The sequence below is a fragment of the Myxocyprinus asiaticus genome, chromosome 33 (genome assembly GCF_019703515.2).
Source record: "Myxocyprinus asiaticus isolate MX2 ecotype Aquarium Trade chromosome 33, UBuf_Myxa_2, whole genome shotgun sequence".
NCBI lineage: Eukaryota > Metazoa > Chordata > Actinopteri > Cypriniformes > Catostomidae > Myxocyprinus > Myxocyprinus asiaticus.
Window position 1 is genome coordinate 40,926,868 of NC_059376.1, and position 12,163 is coordinate 40,939,030.

General features: G+C 38.3%; 1 protein-coding gene across 4 annotated transcripts in view; it reads left to right on the forward strand.

Annotated features, from left to right (window-relative positions):
- The first annotated feature begins 971 nt into the window (after nucleotides 1–971).
- si:ch211-166a6.5 (clustered mitochondria protein homolog) overlaps nucleotides 972–12,163 on the forward strand; it is a 28,782-nt gene continuing 17,590 nt past the window's right edge. Inside the window, exons 1-9 of one of the 4 annotated variants that reach the window (XM_051668243.1) lie at nucleotides 972–1,229; nucleotides 3,245–3,357; nucleotides 3,641–3,812; nucleotides 5,323–5,454; nucleotides 5,681–5,835; nucleotides 6,111–6,265; nucleotides 8,015–8,137; nucleotides 8,347–8,479; nucleotides 12,011–12,103. In XM_051668243.1, the coding sequence (XP_051524203.1) occupies nucleotides 1,184–1,229; nucleotides 3,245–3,357; nucleotides 3,641–3,812; nucleotides 5,323–5,454; nucleotides 5,681–5,835; nucleotides 6,111–6,265; nucleotides 8,015–8,137; nucleotides 8,347–8,479; nucleotides 12,011–12,103 (1,122 nt within the window). In that variant the 5' untranslated portion in view covers nucleotides 972–1,183. The remainder of the gene's footprint in view (nucleotides 1,230–3,244; nucleotides 3,358–3,640; nucleotides 3,813–5,322; nucleotides 5,455–5,680; nucleotides 5,836–6,110; nucleotides 6,266–8,014; nucleotides 8,138–8,346; nucleotides 8,480–12,010; nucleotides 12,104–12,163) is intronic. The other 3 variants (XM_051668239.1, XM_051668242.1, XM_051668240.1) reach the window with 3 other exon arrangements.

The window sequence follows — 12,163 nt, forward strand, 5'->3', positions numbered from 1 at the left end:
TTTTCCAAATACTAAATGCTAAGGGGAATTATTAATTTTTTTGGGATTAACACAGTCTGGGATATGTCAATGATTAGCAACAACATTGATTTTGGTGCATTATAATTTTTTTGTGCAGTGTCAGATTACATTTTTTTTTTTTTATTTTTTTTTTTTTATTACAGATGTATTATAGGAACTGAGGTTGAAATATCAAAATTCCCCAAAAAATACACACAAAAATACACGGCCAAAATGAAAAAGACAAAAATGTCCCAAAGGTCACACAAGGGTTAATATGGTGACAACAGATTTGTGTGTGTGTGTGTGTGTGTGAGTGTGAGTGTGTGTGTGTGAGTGTGTGTGTGTGAGTGAGTGTGAGTGTGAGTGTGTGTGTGAGTGTGAGTGAGTGTGTGTGTGTGTGTGTGTGTGTGTGAGTGTGTGTGTGTGTGTGTGTGAGTGTGAGTGTGTGTGTGTGTGTGTGTGAGTGTGAGTGTGAGTGTGTGTGTGTGTGTGTGTGTGAGTGTGAGTGTGAGTGTGTGTGTGTGTGTGTGAGTGTGTGTGTGAGTGTGTGTGTGTGTGTGTGTGTGTGTGTGAGTGTGTGTGTGTGTGTGTGTGTGTGTGTGTGTGTGTGTGTGAGTGTGAGTGAGTGGGCAGGTTTAAGTGGTTTACGAGGACTTTTTTAGGTTACAAAAAAAATGTTTTATTGAAAATGTAAAAATGCAGAAAATTTTTTGTTAGGGTTAGGAGATACAATCTATAGTTTGTACAGTATAAAAATCATTATTTCTATGGAAAGTCCTCATAATGATAGCTGCACCAACGTGCGTGTGTGTGTGTGTGTGTGTGTGTGTGTGTGTGTGGTAGTAGGATCCCTCCCTGCCCTCAGGGAAGTCAGAGGGGGAGTTTAACACACCCACAACACTTTTGCAAATGGAGTGAAGCGTCACGCCCAGTAAAACAAGACTGTTATCGGCCCAGTGTGTGTATGTGTGAGAGAGAGAAAGGGAGGGGAGGGAAACACTGCCAGCAGTCTGTTGGAAGGAGGGAGTGGCTGTGTGAGGGAATGAGAAAGTAAAAAGACGTGTTTGATCAGTCACACCTGACAACTCTCCGACTGCACTGCACAAAACAGGAAGCGTGTCCACACTAAAGGAGAACCACGAGCCAGCAGCAACCAAAGAGACACAACAGAGTGAAAAACATGAGGGACACGGCAAAGAGAGGAAATGCAGAGAAGAAAACTATGGGTAAGAGTTGCCTCAGTCTGGTTCATTGCACCCTCCTCCTCCCTTAAAGTTTTCCTGGTGATTCACTCATTCTCTTGCTGTTCTGTTTTGTTCCAACTTTTTCTGACTTCCTTTGGTCAACTTCCAAACCTTTTGAGGTTTGTGTGAAATGTTACATGCACACAGAGAATAATGCCATACAGTGCATGCATTCTACATTAACAACATGCTGATTGTGAAAAATAGTTCAACACTGCAGGATGTGAGCCAACACATAAAGCATCCTTTAAATATATTGTCCATTTGAATGTGCTACTCATTTACAATGAAGCTTGTTCATTTTAAATGGTCCTGTAGTGTGACAAATGCATTTTATAAAAGTACAAATATTCAGTGTGGTCTCTTAATATAAGTTTACAAAAGACAGACAGGTAGATCTTTAAAGTTTTTCAACATTTTTATGGCCTTTTTGCCATCACAAGTTTATTTTAAACAATCCTGTGGTGTGACAAATGCACAAATATGCATGCATAAAAATTATAATTATTACGGCATGTATAATAATTCTAAAAGAAACTGATAAATGCTGTTAAAAATTTGTTTTACATGTAGTATATTATGTCACTGCCAAACAAGTCAACTGTCCTGAAGTCTTTCATATCAACTACCCCTTTGCAAAACAAACATAACCTTTGACCTCCTGATATACACTTGCTCATTTGTGTGTTTACTGACCGACCTCTTTGTGCTGTAATATAATGCACACACACACAACTGTTAAATCGAAAGACATCTCAGTGTGCGTTCCTCTCCAGTGAGTTTCCTCAGGGCATTGTGTCAGTGCAACACACCGCGGGACATTCCTGTCTTTCATTACGAGCGCGTTACTCCCGGGGCAAATGCATTTCACTGTCATTCCTGCCTGTCATGAAGAGCGTGTGGCAAACTCAAAGCACTATTATTCCTGTCTCATTGATAACACATTGTTCTTGAGGTTACTGCAAGTCAACATTATAATATTGGTATCCAGCCAATATTCAAATTAGCAGTCAACCTTTAGTCTTTTAAACAGTTACATTCAGGGTGGTACTACGATGCAGTCTTTGGTGGGGCATTTGTTTGTTTAGGGGTGGTAATGTTGATCGTCTCACCACCAGTCCGAGTGGGGGCATCATAAGTTTCTGTTAATTAATTAGGGGTGGTTTAATGCAGAAGTGTTGCAATCATTATTATTTGGGGGAGACCAGAATTTTACTGAATCCTCCCTTGTTCATATTACTCAAAAAATTAATGTAACCAAATGAACAGGGGATTTCTAATTCTCTGCATACTTTGCATGGCACTCGATGGGGAGAGTAAAGGTTAAAATATAATGTGTCTTCATGCATGATGAATGTAAAGGGGTTTAATTTTTGTTGTGTTGAGATTTAGAAGAGTTTCAGTTATGTTGGCATTTTGGGGGTTGCCATCTTGATGAAGAGTGGAGCTTGAGCTTAGGTTGAGGACAAGTACATGTTAAGAACGCTCTATATTGCTTTACTAATTGTCGAGCAAATGCTATGCCTATCAAAGCATAGTGTTTCCCATTTGTATGCATTTAGCATGGAAGTGTGTCTGGACAAGCTCATGCTAAATCAAGTCCAGTGTTGCTGTTGTTGGAGATCGTAGACGTGCCACACACAAATCCTTCAGGAGAGAATCTAAGCTTTTACTCTAATGGATGTCAGATCACGGTGTTGTTATATTTTGTGAGTGTTGTACATAATATTGATCGCAAAAATAGTGTGGCGCTGCCATATCAAATGGTAATACTGTGCCATTGTACTTCAGTATATACTGTGGTACTGATTGATTAACTTATTCATGTGGCTATGGTATTTACATGGTACTCCATAGTGCAGTAGGGTCAAAAAGTCTTAGAATGCATTAAAAATCTTTAATGCAGATATTTCCTAACTCTCTTATGTAACTGTTGTTTTAGCTTCAAGCTAAAACAGTGAGGAATCCACTCATACTTTACTCCCCTATTCACTCAGCAGATGTCTCATGTCCAGCAAATGGGAAAAGAGCTTCTGAAAGCCGAAAAGAGGATGACGGCTCGTTTCCCGTAAAGATTCAGGGTGCGGGTGTTGACGCCTTTGAGCTGCAGGTGAGCTGTGAGCACTCAAGAACGGTAGACAAAACTATATCTGTTTACAGAAAGAATTTTGGGGTGGTGTGGCCCAGTGCTCAAATCTAGTCTAGTTTACGTCATGCTTCTAGTGTATGCAAATATTCAGTCATTTGGCTACAGAACATGAAAGAATGCAAAGCACATCATCCAGTTTATTAGTTGGATTGGATTAGAGATAAGATTGTATGTGTTTTTTTTTTTTTAGTATTGACGTATCTTTGATTGGAGGATAGTAATATTTTGAATGTTCTTTGTGCAGGTTAATGGATTCTGGCTGGTCCAGGACACCATACTGACCTTACTGGGCAGGGAGGAGGTGGCACCACGCACGTCTCTCTCTCTGGCCCTGTCAGGTGTGACCCTCGACCCCATGGCAGAGCTCCAGGACGTCAAGGGTTTCAAAGCAGGAGTCACTCTTCGTCTAGTGGAAGGTAAACAGCAAAAACTTCAAATTAAAAAGTTAGTTCACCCACAAATAAAACTTTTTGTCATTATTTACTCACCAAACCCATATGATTTTCTTTCTTCTGTAGAACACAAAAGGATATGTTTTAAGGAATGTCGCGATTGCTGATTTCCATACAATAACAGATGATAGTGACTCACTTCGTAGCTCAAAAAAAGCACCCAAAAGTGTCATAAAAGTAGTCCATGTGATCTGTGCGTCATATTCCAAGTCTTCTGAAGGCATTCGATTGCTTTGTATGATGAACAGACTGAAATTAAAGTCATTATTCACTCTCAAATCAAATGAAATCATTGATCAAGTCATGTATACAGAGCACAAATCAAATATGGCAACACGTCATAACATTAAATCTGATGTTTGACGTCTTGACGGTTGGTCATGAGACGTGCAAGAACCAATGAGGTTTGATGTTATTGCCATTATTTATGTTTTGCATTAATTACTCCCACAGACATGCACAAAAAATACAGTTGTGATGTTTAGTTGTTTTTTTTTTTTTTTAAATACCTTTCAATGCCTAAATCAGACATATTAGGATATCAAGAGGAAAATACAGCTAAAACCAAAAAGCAGTTTGACCACCTTAAGCTGGTATAACCAGCTGGTAGTGGGTTATTACTGGTCTCTATGATGGTCTAGGAGCTCAGCCCGGTCCTCACCAGCTGTTCAACCTGTCTGAACCAACTACCATGTTCCAAAAAAAATTTGGACCACCTTAAGCTGGTATGACCAGATGGTAGTTGCTTTGTTGCTGGTGTCCAAAGTGGTCTAGGAGCTCAGCCTGGTCCTCACCAGCTGTTCAACACGTTTGAACCAGCTACCATGTTCCAAAAAGCAGTTATACCATCTTAAGCTGGTATAACCAACTTGTAGCAGGTTTATGCTGGTCTCCAAGACAGTGTAGGATCTCAGCCTGGTTCTCACAAGCTTTTCAACCTGTTTGAACCAGCTATCATGTTCCAACAAACAGTTTGACAACTTTAAGCTGGTATAACCAACTGGTGGTAGCTAGTTTGTTGCTGGTCTCCAAAATAGTCTACCAGCTCAGCCAGGTTGCCACCAGCTGCTAGTTCAGATGGTCAACCTGCTTTAAACGGCAAGAAACCAGCAACTGGATTCAAAAGTTATCAGCTTGAGCTGTTTTTTTTCCACCATTGTGAGATCTAATGAGTATATGTGAGAATCAGTGGGGTTTGTTTGCTATACTGGTTTTAAATTTTTTTTGATTTTACTGATTGTGCCTTTTGTTGGCATACTAATGAATAATTTCTCAGAGCCAAAGTGAGTCAGTCATTATGAGCAGTGTGGGAAAACGACTGTAAAATGGATTACGCTATTACTCGCTGGATAAATCGTATTCTTGAAAAATTAGACTCATTGAAATTCAGCTAAAATCAATGGACTCGGAGTCACAGCAAAGGCTTGATTTTGGTATCGTAATGTGACCTTTGACCCATGTGTATTCTTTACAGAGTCGTACTCCCCACGGTCTGCGCAGGCACACCTGGCACGTGTGCAAGAGATGCTGAGAGCTGCCGGACCCCAAGATGCCTTGATTGAGGGTCGATCGCCCAGCGTACTGAACACACTCACCCAAACATCTGGTAAGAATTATAATTAGAAGGACACCTTCACAACTGCATGGCAACATCCTGGCAACCACCCACAGCACCTTTACAACATATTCCTCATATACTGTTAAAATCTATTTTTGTTTAACTTCATTTATGTACAGTGCTTGTATTCAGTGTTGCCTATTAATAACTCAATGTGCATTGATTTATCTTCACCGTCAATGATACTGTAAACATGCATGTATGTGTGCATTAGAAGCTCCTCCCACTCTCCACTCATTCAAAAACAGACGAGCCAATATTAAGGCAGAGCAGACATCTGAAGCCCCACCGCCACCTGCATACATCTTGCCTGGAGTTTCAGAACTTCCTCCTCTAACAACCCTGCTGCCTACCAACACACACAGCGAAGTATGGGAAAATAATGTATTGCTTAGAGATTGCTTTCATAGCTCAGTCAATGTAATGGTTCGCTCAGTTTTGATTGCAAACTTTGGTATCTCTTCTGAAAATCTAGTAACATGAGAATTCTGGGTGTCTTTTCTCAGGAGAAACATCTGAGATGCAGGAGACTCAAAGAAAAGTCTCTGATTTCATTGCTGTCTAGGAGAAACAATTGAGATGTCATTTGTTTTTTTTTATCTCCTATGAGTTGATAGTAAGTACAAAGCTGTTTTTTCTTATAGGCTCCCAGTTACATACTCGACCTGTCACTCAGCTGTTGGAATCCGCCCCCTGGCTTCAGGAAACTGCAGGGCGACTTCCTGTACATCAGGGTCCACACTCTGGAGGGCAAGCAGTGTGAAATCACTTCCTGTCCACGTGGATTTTACCTGAACAGGTAAGACCACAGGTTTGTTCAGAATAGCATACTGCTGTATTACCCACTGATATCTCTGCAGTATGTTATGTGCACGGTCTGAAAATTGTCTGTATGCATGTGCAGTATACAATAAATCCACAATGCAATAGACTTGACTTTCCATTTCAAGATGAGCTGCATTTTTTACATCTTTTTCTTGACTCATTATTTGATCAGACTGTCAAAAGTTTAGACATTTTATTAAGGCTGTTAATTTAAAGTGTAAATTAAGTGTGATCAATTAGATAAAAAAAAAAAAAAATAATGCATTAACAAAATTACAATTAATCACGTCTACAGACCGTAATAAGGAATATTCCTACCATCAAAGCAATTTAAGCTTAAACCTTTTTCAGCAGGGGGCAGTAAGCAGAACTCAAGCTATATATGCAACATGCGGCTGTACAGACATCAAAACCACACTCAGGCTTGCTTAACACTAGTGACGGTACAAGATGAGAACGTGTTCTTGCGTTCAAACAGCTGGATGGAGCGCAATTTCGAACACGGCAATCTCGAGACGTTTTTTTTAACTGCGCTCAAAGCGACACTCCTAAACTACTCTCCAGAAGCATCCGTCTGACGCATATGCACATTGACACATCCTTAGAAAAGAGTAACTTGGATAATTTATTGGATAGATTGACAATTGTGAACTGTAGGCCAATGATTGGCTTATGTTCAGTAATATGGAAATAAACACTATATTGCCTTCTAAAGCCATTTTTTGCATTGTCTTATCAAAGCTTTAATCGTCTGCCACAATCATCTAATGCATTTTAATTATCTGAATATTATGTATATTGTATATTATATTTAGAATTATTTAAATATAGCCTTTTATAATTATTTAATCATTATGCAGTATATTGAATTATTGTTATCTGAGGACCTTTCTCAGCAAATATTTATATATGCAATTAAATGTAAATAATTAGTTTAAATGTAATTCATTTGATTAAAAAAATAAATTGATTTACAGACCCATTTTTTTTTTTATTAATTTTTGAAAGTGATATAGCTGTCTTTATGTCCAAGATTCAAATGAAAGGCACTCACTGAATTAAACATGCAACGTAGTAAGGCTCATGTAACAATTTAGTATACTACAGTTTGAAATCCTTATCACTGCATGCTGCATTGAAAAAAATAAAATAAAAAATGCAGTACACTATAAGCTGCCCAGTATGCAGTAAGTATGCAAGTATTTCTTTCCAAACATAGCCAGCAGTGGTAATGGAAGTATACCAGATATAGTATGTGAAACAGTGTGTATTATTCAACAGGGCTTTTATCTGTCAAAAAAAAAAAAAAATCCTGTTTAAAAATAATAATTTATAAATATGCATTGTGTAGAATTCTGGGATGGAAATGACATTTTTAATGTTTTTGAAATCAAATGGCTGACTCCTTTTTCTTGCTAAGAATAATTTTATAGCTAACATTTTATGTATCAAAAAAAGAGACAATTTAATTATATTTTTACAATTTGCATATTTTCCAAAAATAAATGAAGACCTGGTAAAAACAAATTGTATAACAAATAAAAAAAAAAATTTCATTCGTTTTCATTATAATCTGTTCGTTTTAATAAAAATCAACCTCTGGGATAAGAAATTGTCCAGAGTTGAAAACCCCAATTATTGGAGTAACATGATAATAAATTGTTGGTGACATTTTAGATTCACAAAATGACAGTGATGCTCAAACCTGTTATTTGTGTTTCAGGTCGACTCTCGATGTGTTTGACCCTCGTCCCGCCCCGTCCACTCCAGTGTGTCACTGTCTGACCGATCTTCTTTCTAACATCAGCCCACAGTTTAAACACAACTTCAGCTTGCTGCGACACAGGTGACTCTCTCTCACTCTCTCTCTCCCTCTTCCTCTCTCACTTTCTGTCACTGTCTCTCCCTCTTCCTGTCACTTTCTCTCTCTCTCTCTCTCTCTCTCCCTCTCTCACTTTGTCACTGTCTCTTTCTTTCTCCCTCTCTCTCTCTCACACACACACACACTCCCTCACATGCTTCAGTGCAGTTAATAAAGTGTCTCTGTCTATACAGGCCTTCACTACCAGCTGAGGAGGTGCTGTCCACTCCGCATCGAACACTCAGCTGGCTCGGCATCTCTTCTCTTCACTCGCACAAATCCAGCTTCCGCGGAAGACTTGGTCTGGAACAGGGACTCAGTACACAGGTACACAGTGTGCCCCAGTCTCTCACTCACCTTTCAGCTTTACAAGTTCACAGATTGCTTTAATGAGCACTTTGTAGAAAAATACAAAGTTAATGCAGTTCATGCCATTTGAAACTTTAAAAAACTTTGTGGTAGCAAGTAAACAAAATGGGTCTGCTCAAAAACCTTTTTAAGTTTAACACTGAAAAATATTGGTTAAAAAACAGTTTACAAATTACAATAATAGAAAACTCCCTAATTGAACCAAAGTGTGTGTGTGTGTGTGTGTGCGCGTGCGCTATGGAGAGGTCGAGCGGTAGTGGATTTATACGATAACTAAGGTGGAGGAAAAGGCCTATTACCGATTATTCAGCTTATTCATTTTTTTTTTTTTAATCGATTTTTAGAATGTAAAAAAAAAAATCTCAGTCTTCCCTTACTATTACTGGAACAGACACAGAGGCTACAAGAGTCCAAAATGAACAAAATTCTAGATGAAGTTAATTGTTCAACCAAGATTCCAACAATATCCAGGAAAAAAATTAAGATTTGATGCATAACACATGATTTTTGACAAGCCCGGAATTCACTAACTTATTTCATGACTCTTATTTTGAAATGACGGAAACTTGACTTCATTATAATCCTCTATAGTTACCTATTTACCAAATTAAAGGAATGTTCCGGGTTCAGTACAAGTAAAGCTCAATCAACAGCATAGACCTTATTCACACTAGCGCCATCTTTGATTTTTATTGAGAATGACAACGAGGCTGTGAGGGATAGATGTACAGTCTCTTCAGCACGAACGGTATAAAGCTCCTAGATCACATCTGATTTTCCACAACTCATGTTGTCTGGAGTTCTTTGTTTACTGAATGTTCTTGAACAGATATGTTATCAATGTTTTGTCCGTGGAACGATCCAAAAAAAACTTTAAACTGCAGTACAGCCCATTGAAGAGACTGTACGTCTATCTTTCAGAGCCTCGTTGTCATTCCCATTAAAAATCAAAGATGGCGCTAGCATGAATAAGTGTCTATTTGTGGCAGTAGTTGATTACCACAAACATTTATTTCAACTCGTCCCTCTTTTGTTTTTTAAATAAAGCAAAAATCAAGGTTCCAGTAAGGCACTTACAATGGAAGTGAATGGGGCCAATTTTTGGAGGGTTTGAATAGAAATGTGAAGCTTATAATTTTAAGTGCTTACATTTATTCCTCTGTTAAAACCTATGTTAATATTATTTGAGCTGTAAAGTCGCTTAAATTGTCTTTTTTTACAGTCATTTTACAGCATGACATTACATCGTCATGGTAACGAAGTTGTAAAATTGGCTATAACTTTACACAGAAAAGGTTAGTATGTGATTTTAACAGACTAAAATCATATTAACACACTTATTGTTTATGTCTTGTGGCTATACTTTTAAAACGGTGAGTATTTTAACGTTCAAAAATTTGGCCCCCATTGACTTCCATTGTAAGTGCTTCACTGGAACCAAGATTTTGTATTTTTTTAAAGAAAAGGAGGGAGGAGTCAAAATAAATTTTTGTGGTGATCAACGTTATGCCACAAATGCTGTCGATAGAGATGAACTTGTATTGAACACGGAATATTCCTTTTTAAGCTTTTTTTTTATAGACTGTATTCAGCAAATCAATGATGAAAGATTTAGAAACAGTAAATCCTCACATGCTGTCTGTGATTGTTTTTGTTGCACCTCTAGATGCCGCTGTTATACAGGACCAAGCCGTTCTAACTGTACAATTCTCCAGCGCAGGCCACAGAGATACAAAAAGGAATAAAAAAAAAAAAAAACGAATCAGTAAATAGAGGCATATATCGGTCTACTCTAATGCTATGTATATTTAGAGAGTATTGTGTCGTTTCACCTGTATTGAAATTAGTTGCATGATGAGTTCTATTTGTGTGGCGCACAGAGTTGCTGTCTATGTAGAGCTTTCCAAATCAGTCTCTTATGAGGCTCTTTTTGAGTTAGGATGCTGCCTGTGTAGGCAGGAGGCAACGAGGCTGCTCACTAGGTTTTTGGAACAGACCATTTTCTCTAAGCTAAATCTTATTTAAAATGTACCTACCCCTAAATGTAACTTGAAAACGGTCTAGGCAATATGGACTAGACTTTGTATTGATAGTGAAAAATTATTATCATGACATACTATTTTTTTTAAATTATTGTATTATCTTCTCTGAGGTCCACTTATTATGTTAGCAAAGGTTTTTTTTTTTTTTTTTTTTTTTTTTTTCACAAACAGTCAATTTAATAATTGATGATAATTTTCCACCCTGTCTCTGGCCCTCTGTCTGAAACGCTCAGTTTTGGCCTCAGCGTCTCCTTTAAACCTCAGTGTTTACACCCACTGTTATGATTGAACAGCATCGTGCAGCCCCTCAAATAAAGCCATATTTGAAACTCAATCAGAAGAGGACAAACAAGCTTCACATTATAATTTATAAAACTACATTTTAGGGTTAACACATACACCCAACACATTTCATCTGAATGTATCAAAATGTGAACCGAAAACTCATACAATGCACGCTTAAATGTCCTGAAAACGCATGTAATATTATCCATGGTGATGAAAATAGAGACGCTGATCTTCACAGGAGTGACATCTCGCACATCTTCCGTGTTTGTTTACACACAGAACGGCATGTGTTTCTCCCAGTCCGTGGCAGCAGCAGAATGAGACGCATTTTTAAAAGTTGCATTTGTACTGCTCTTAAAACGTGGCGCACATCGCCGGAAATACATTGAAATGATCAAAGATGTCCATCTAGTGCATGTTTACAAAAGACCAACAATTTAAAAGTAGCACAGATGGGTGCAAAAACGGTCCAGGACACCTTCAAAACAGCACAACAGCAAGATGAAACAGAGTTGTAACTTAACATTGCATCTTTTAAAAGCTGCACGAAATGCATGATTGCGGTCAAAGCCGTTCATCTACTGCATGTGTATGTAGAAAAACATTTGAATCCAGACAGGCACATGAAGGTGTCCTGTGTAGGTCTCCTTTGGTGTAGATGAATCTCCCATGACAGTTCCATCCTCTCCTCTTCACCTGTGTGACAGAGTACCAGTGGGTGGGGCCAAGGGTGCAACATTGTAAAAGGGGGCATTGATGTCTTGCTATAGAGGAAGTCTTTTGCTGACCTATTGTTCTTTGTGACATCACAAAACACACAACTTCCAAACGAGCCGTTTCAACAGCCTGGTTTAAATAAATGCTCTTTTTTTTTTTTCTATTCGGTTTTCAGTTCTGAAACGTACAGTATGTTTTTATAGTACAGTGACCTCTTATATGTCAAAGGAAAATTTGATTCCTCATGACATGACTCCTTTTAAATAACAAAAGACCAAAATCTCCTAAATTAAACCACCATTATAACCTGATAAAATTGCATACTAAAAAACTGTATTTTTCAGGTCGGTTTAGCTCATGCACATATGCGATCTAGAGTAAGAGCCATTGTAAGCTGGCTCGTCACTTCTGATACTGTCACTGTTGTGTTTTTTTTTTAAAGGCCCCTGACTGGAATAAAGAACTGCAAGCGGCCAGAGATCTTCCACAGAGAAGTCTTGAGGAGAGACTGCAAAGAGACAGAGCCTTACTGCAGGTGTGAGCACACACACACACCACGTAGACGTACCATTTATATAGTGGTTCAAAAAAAGTA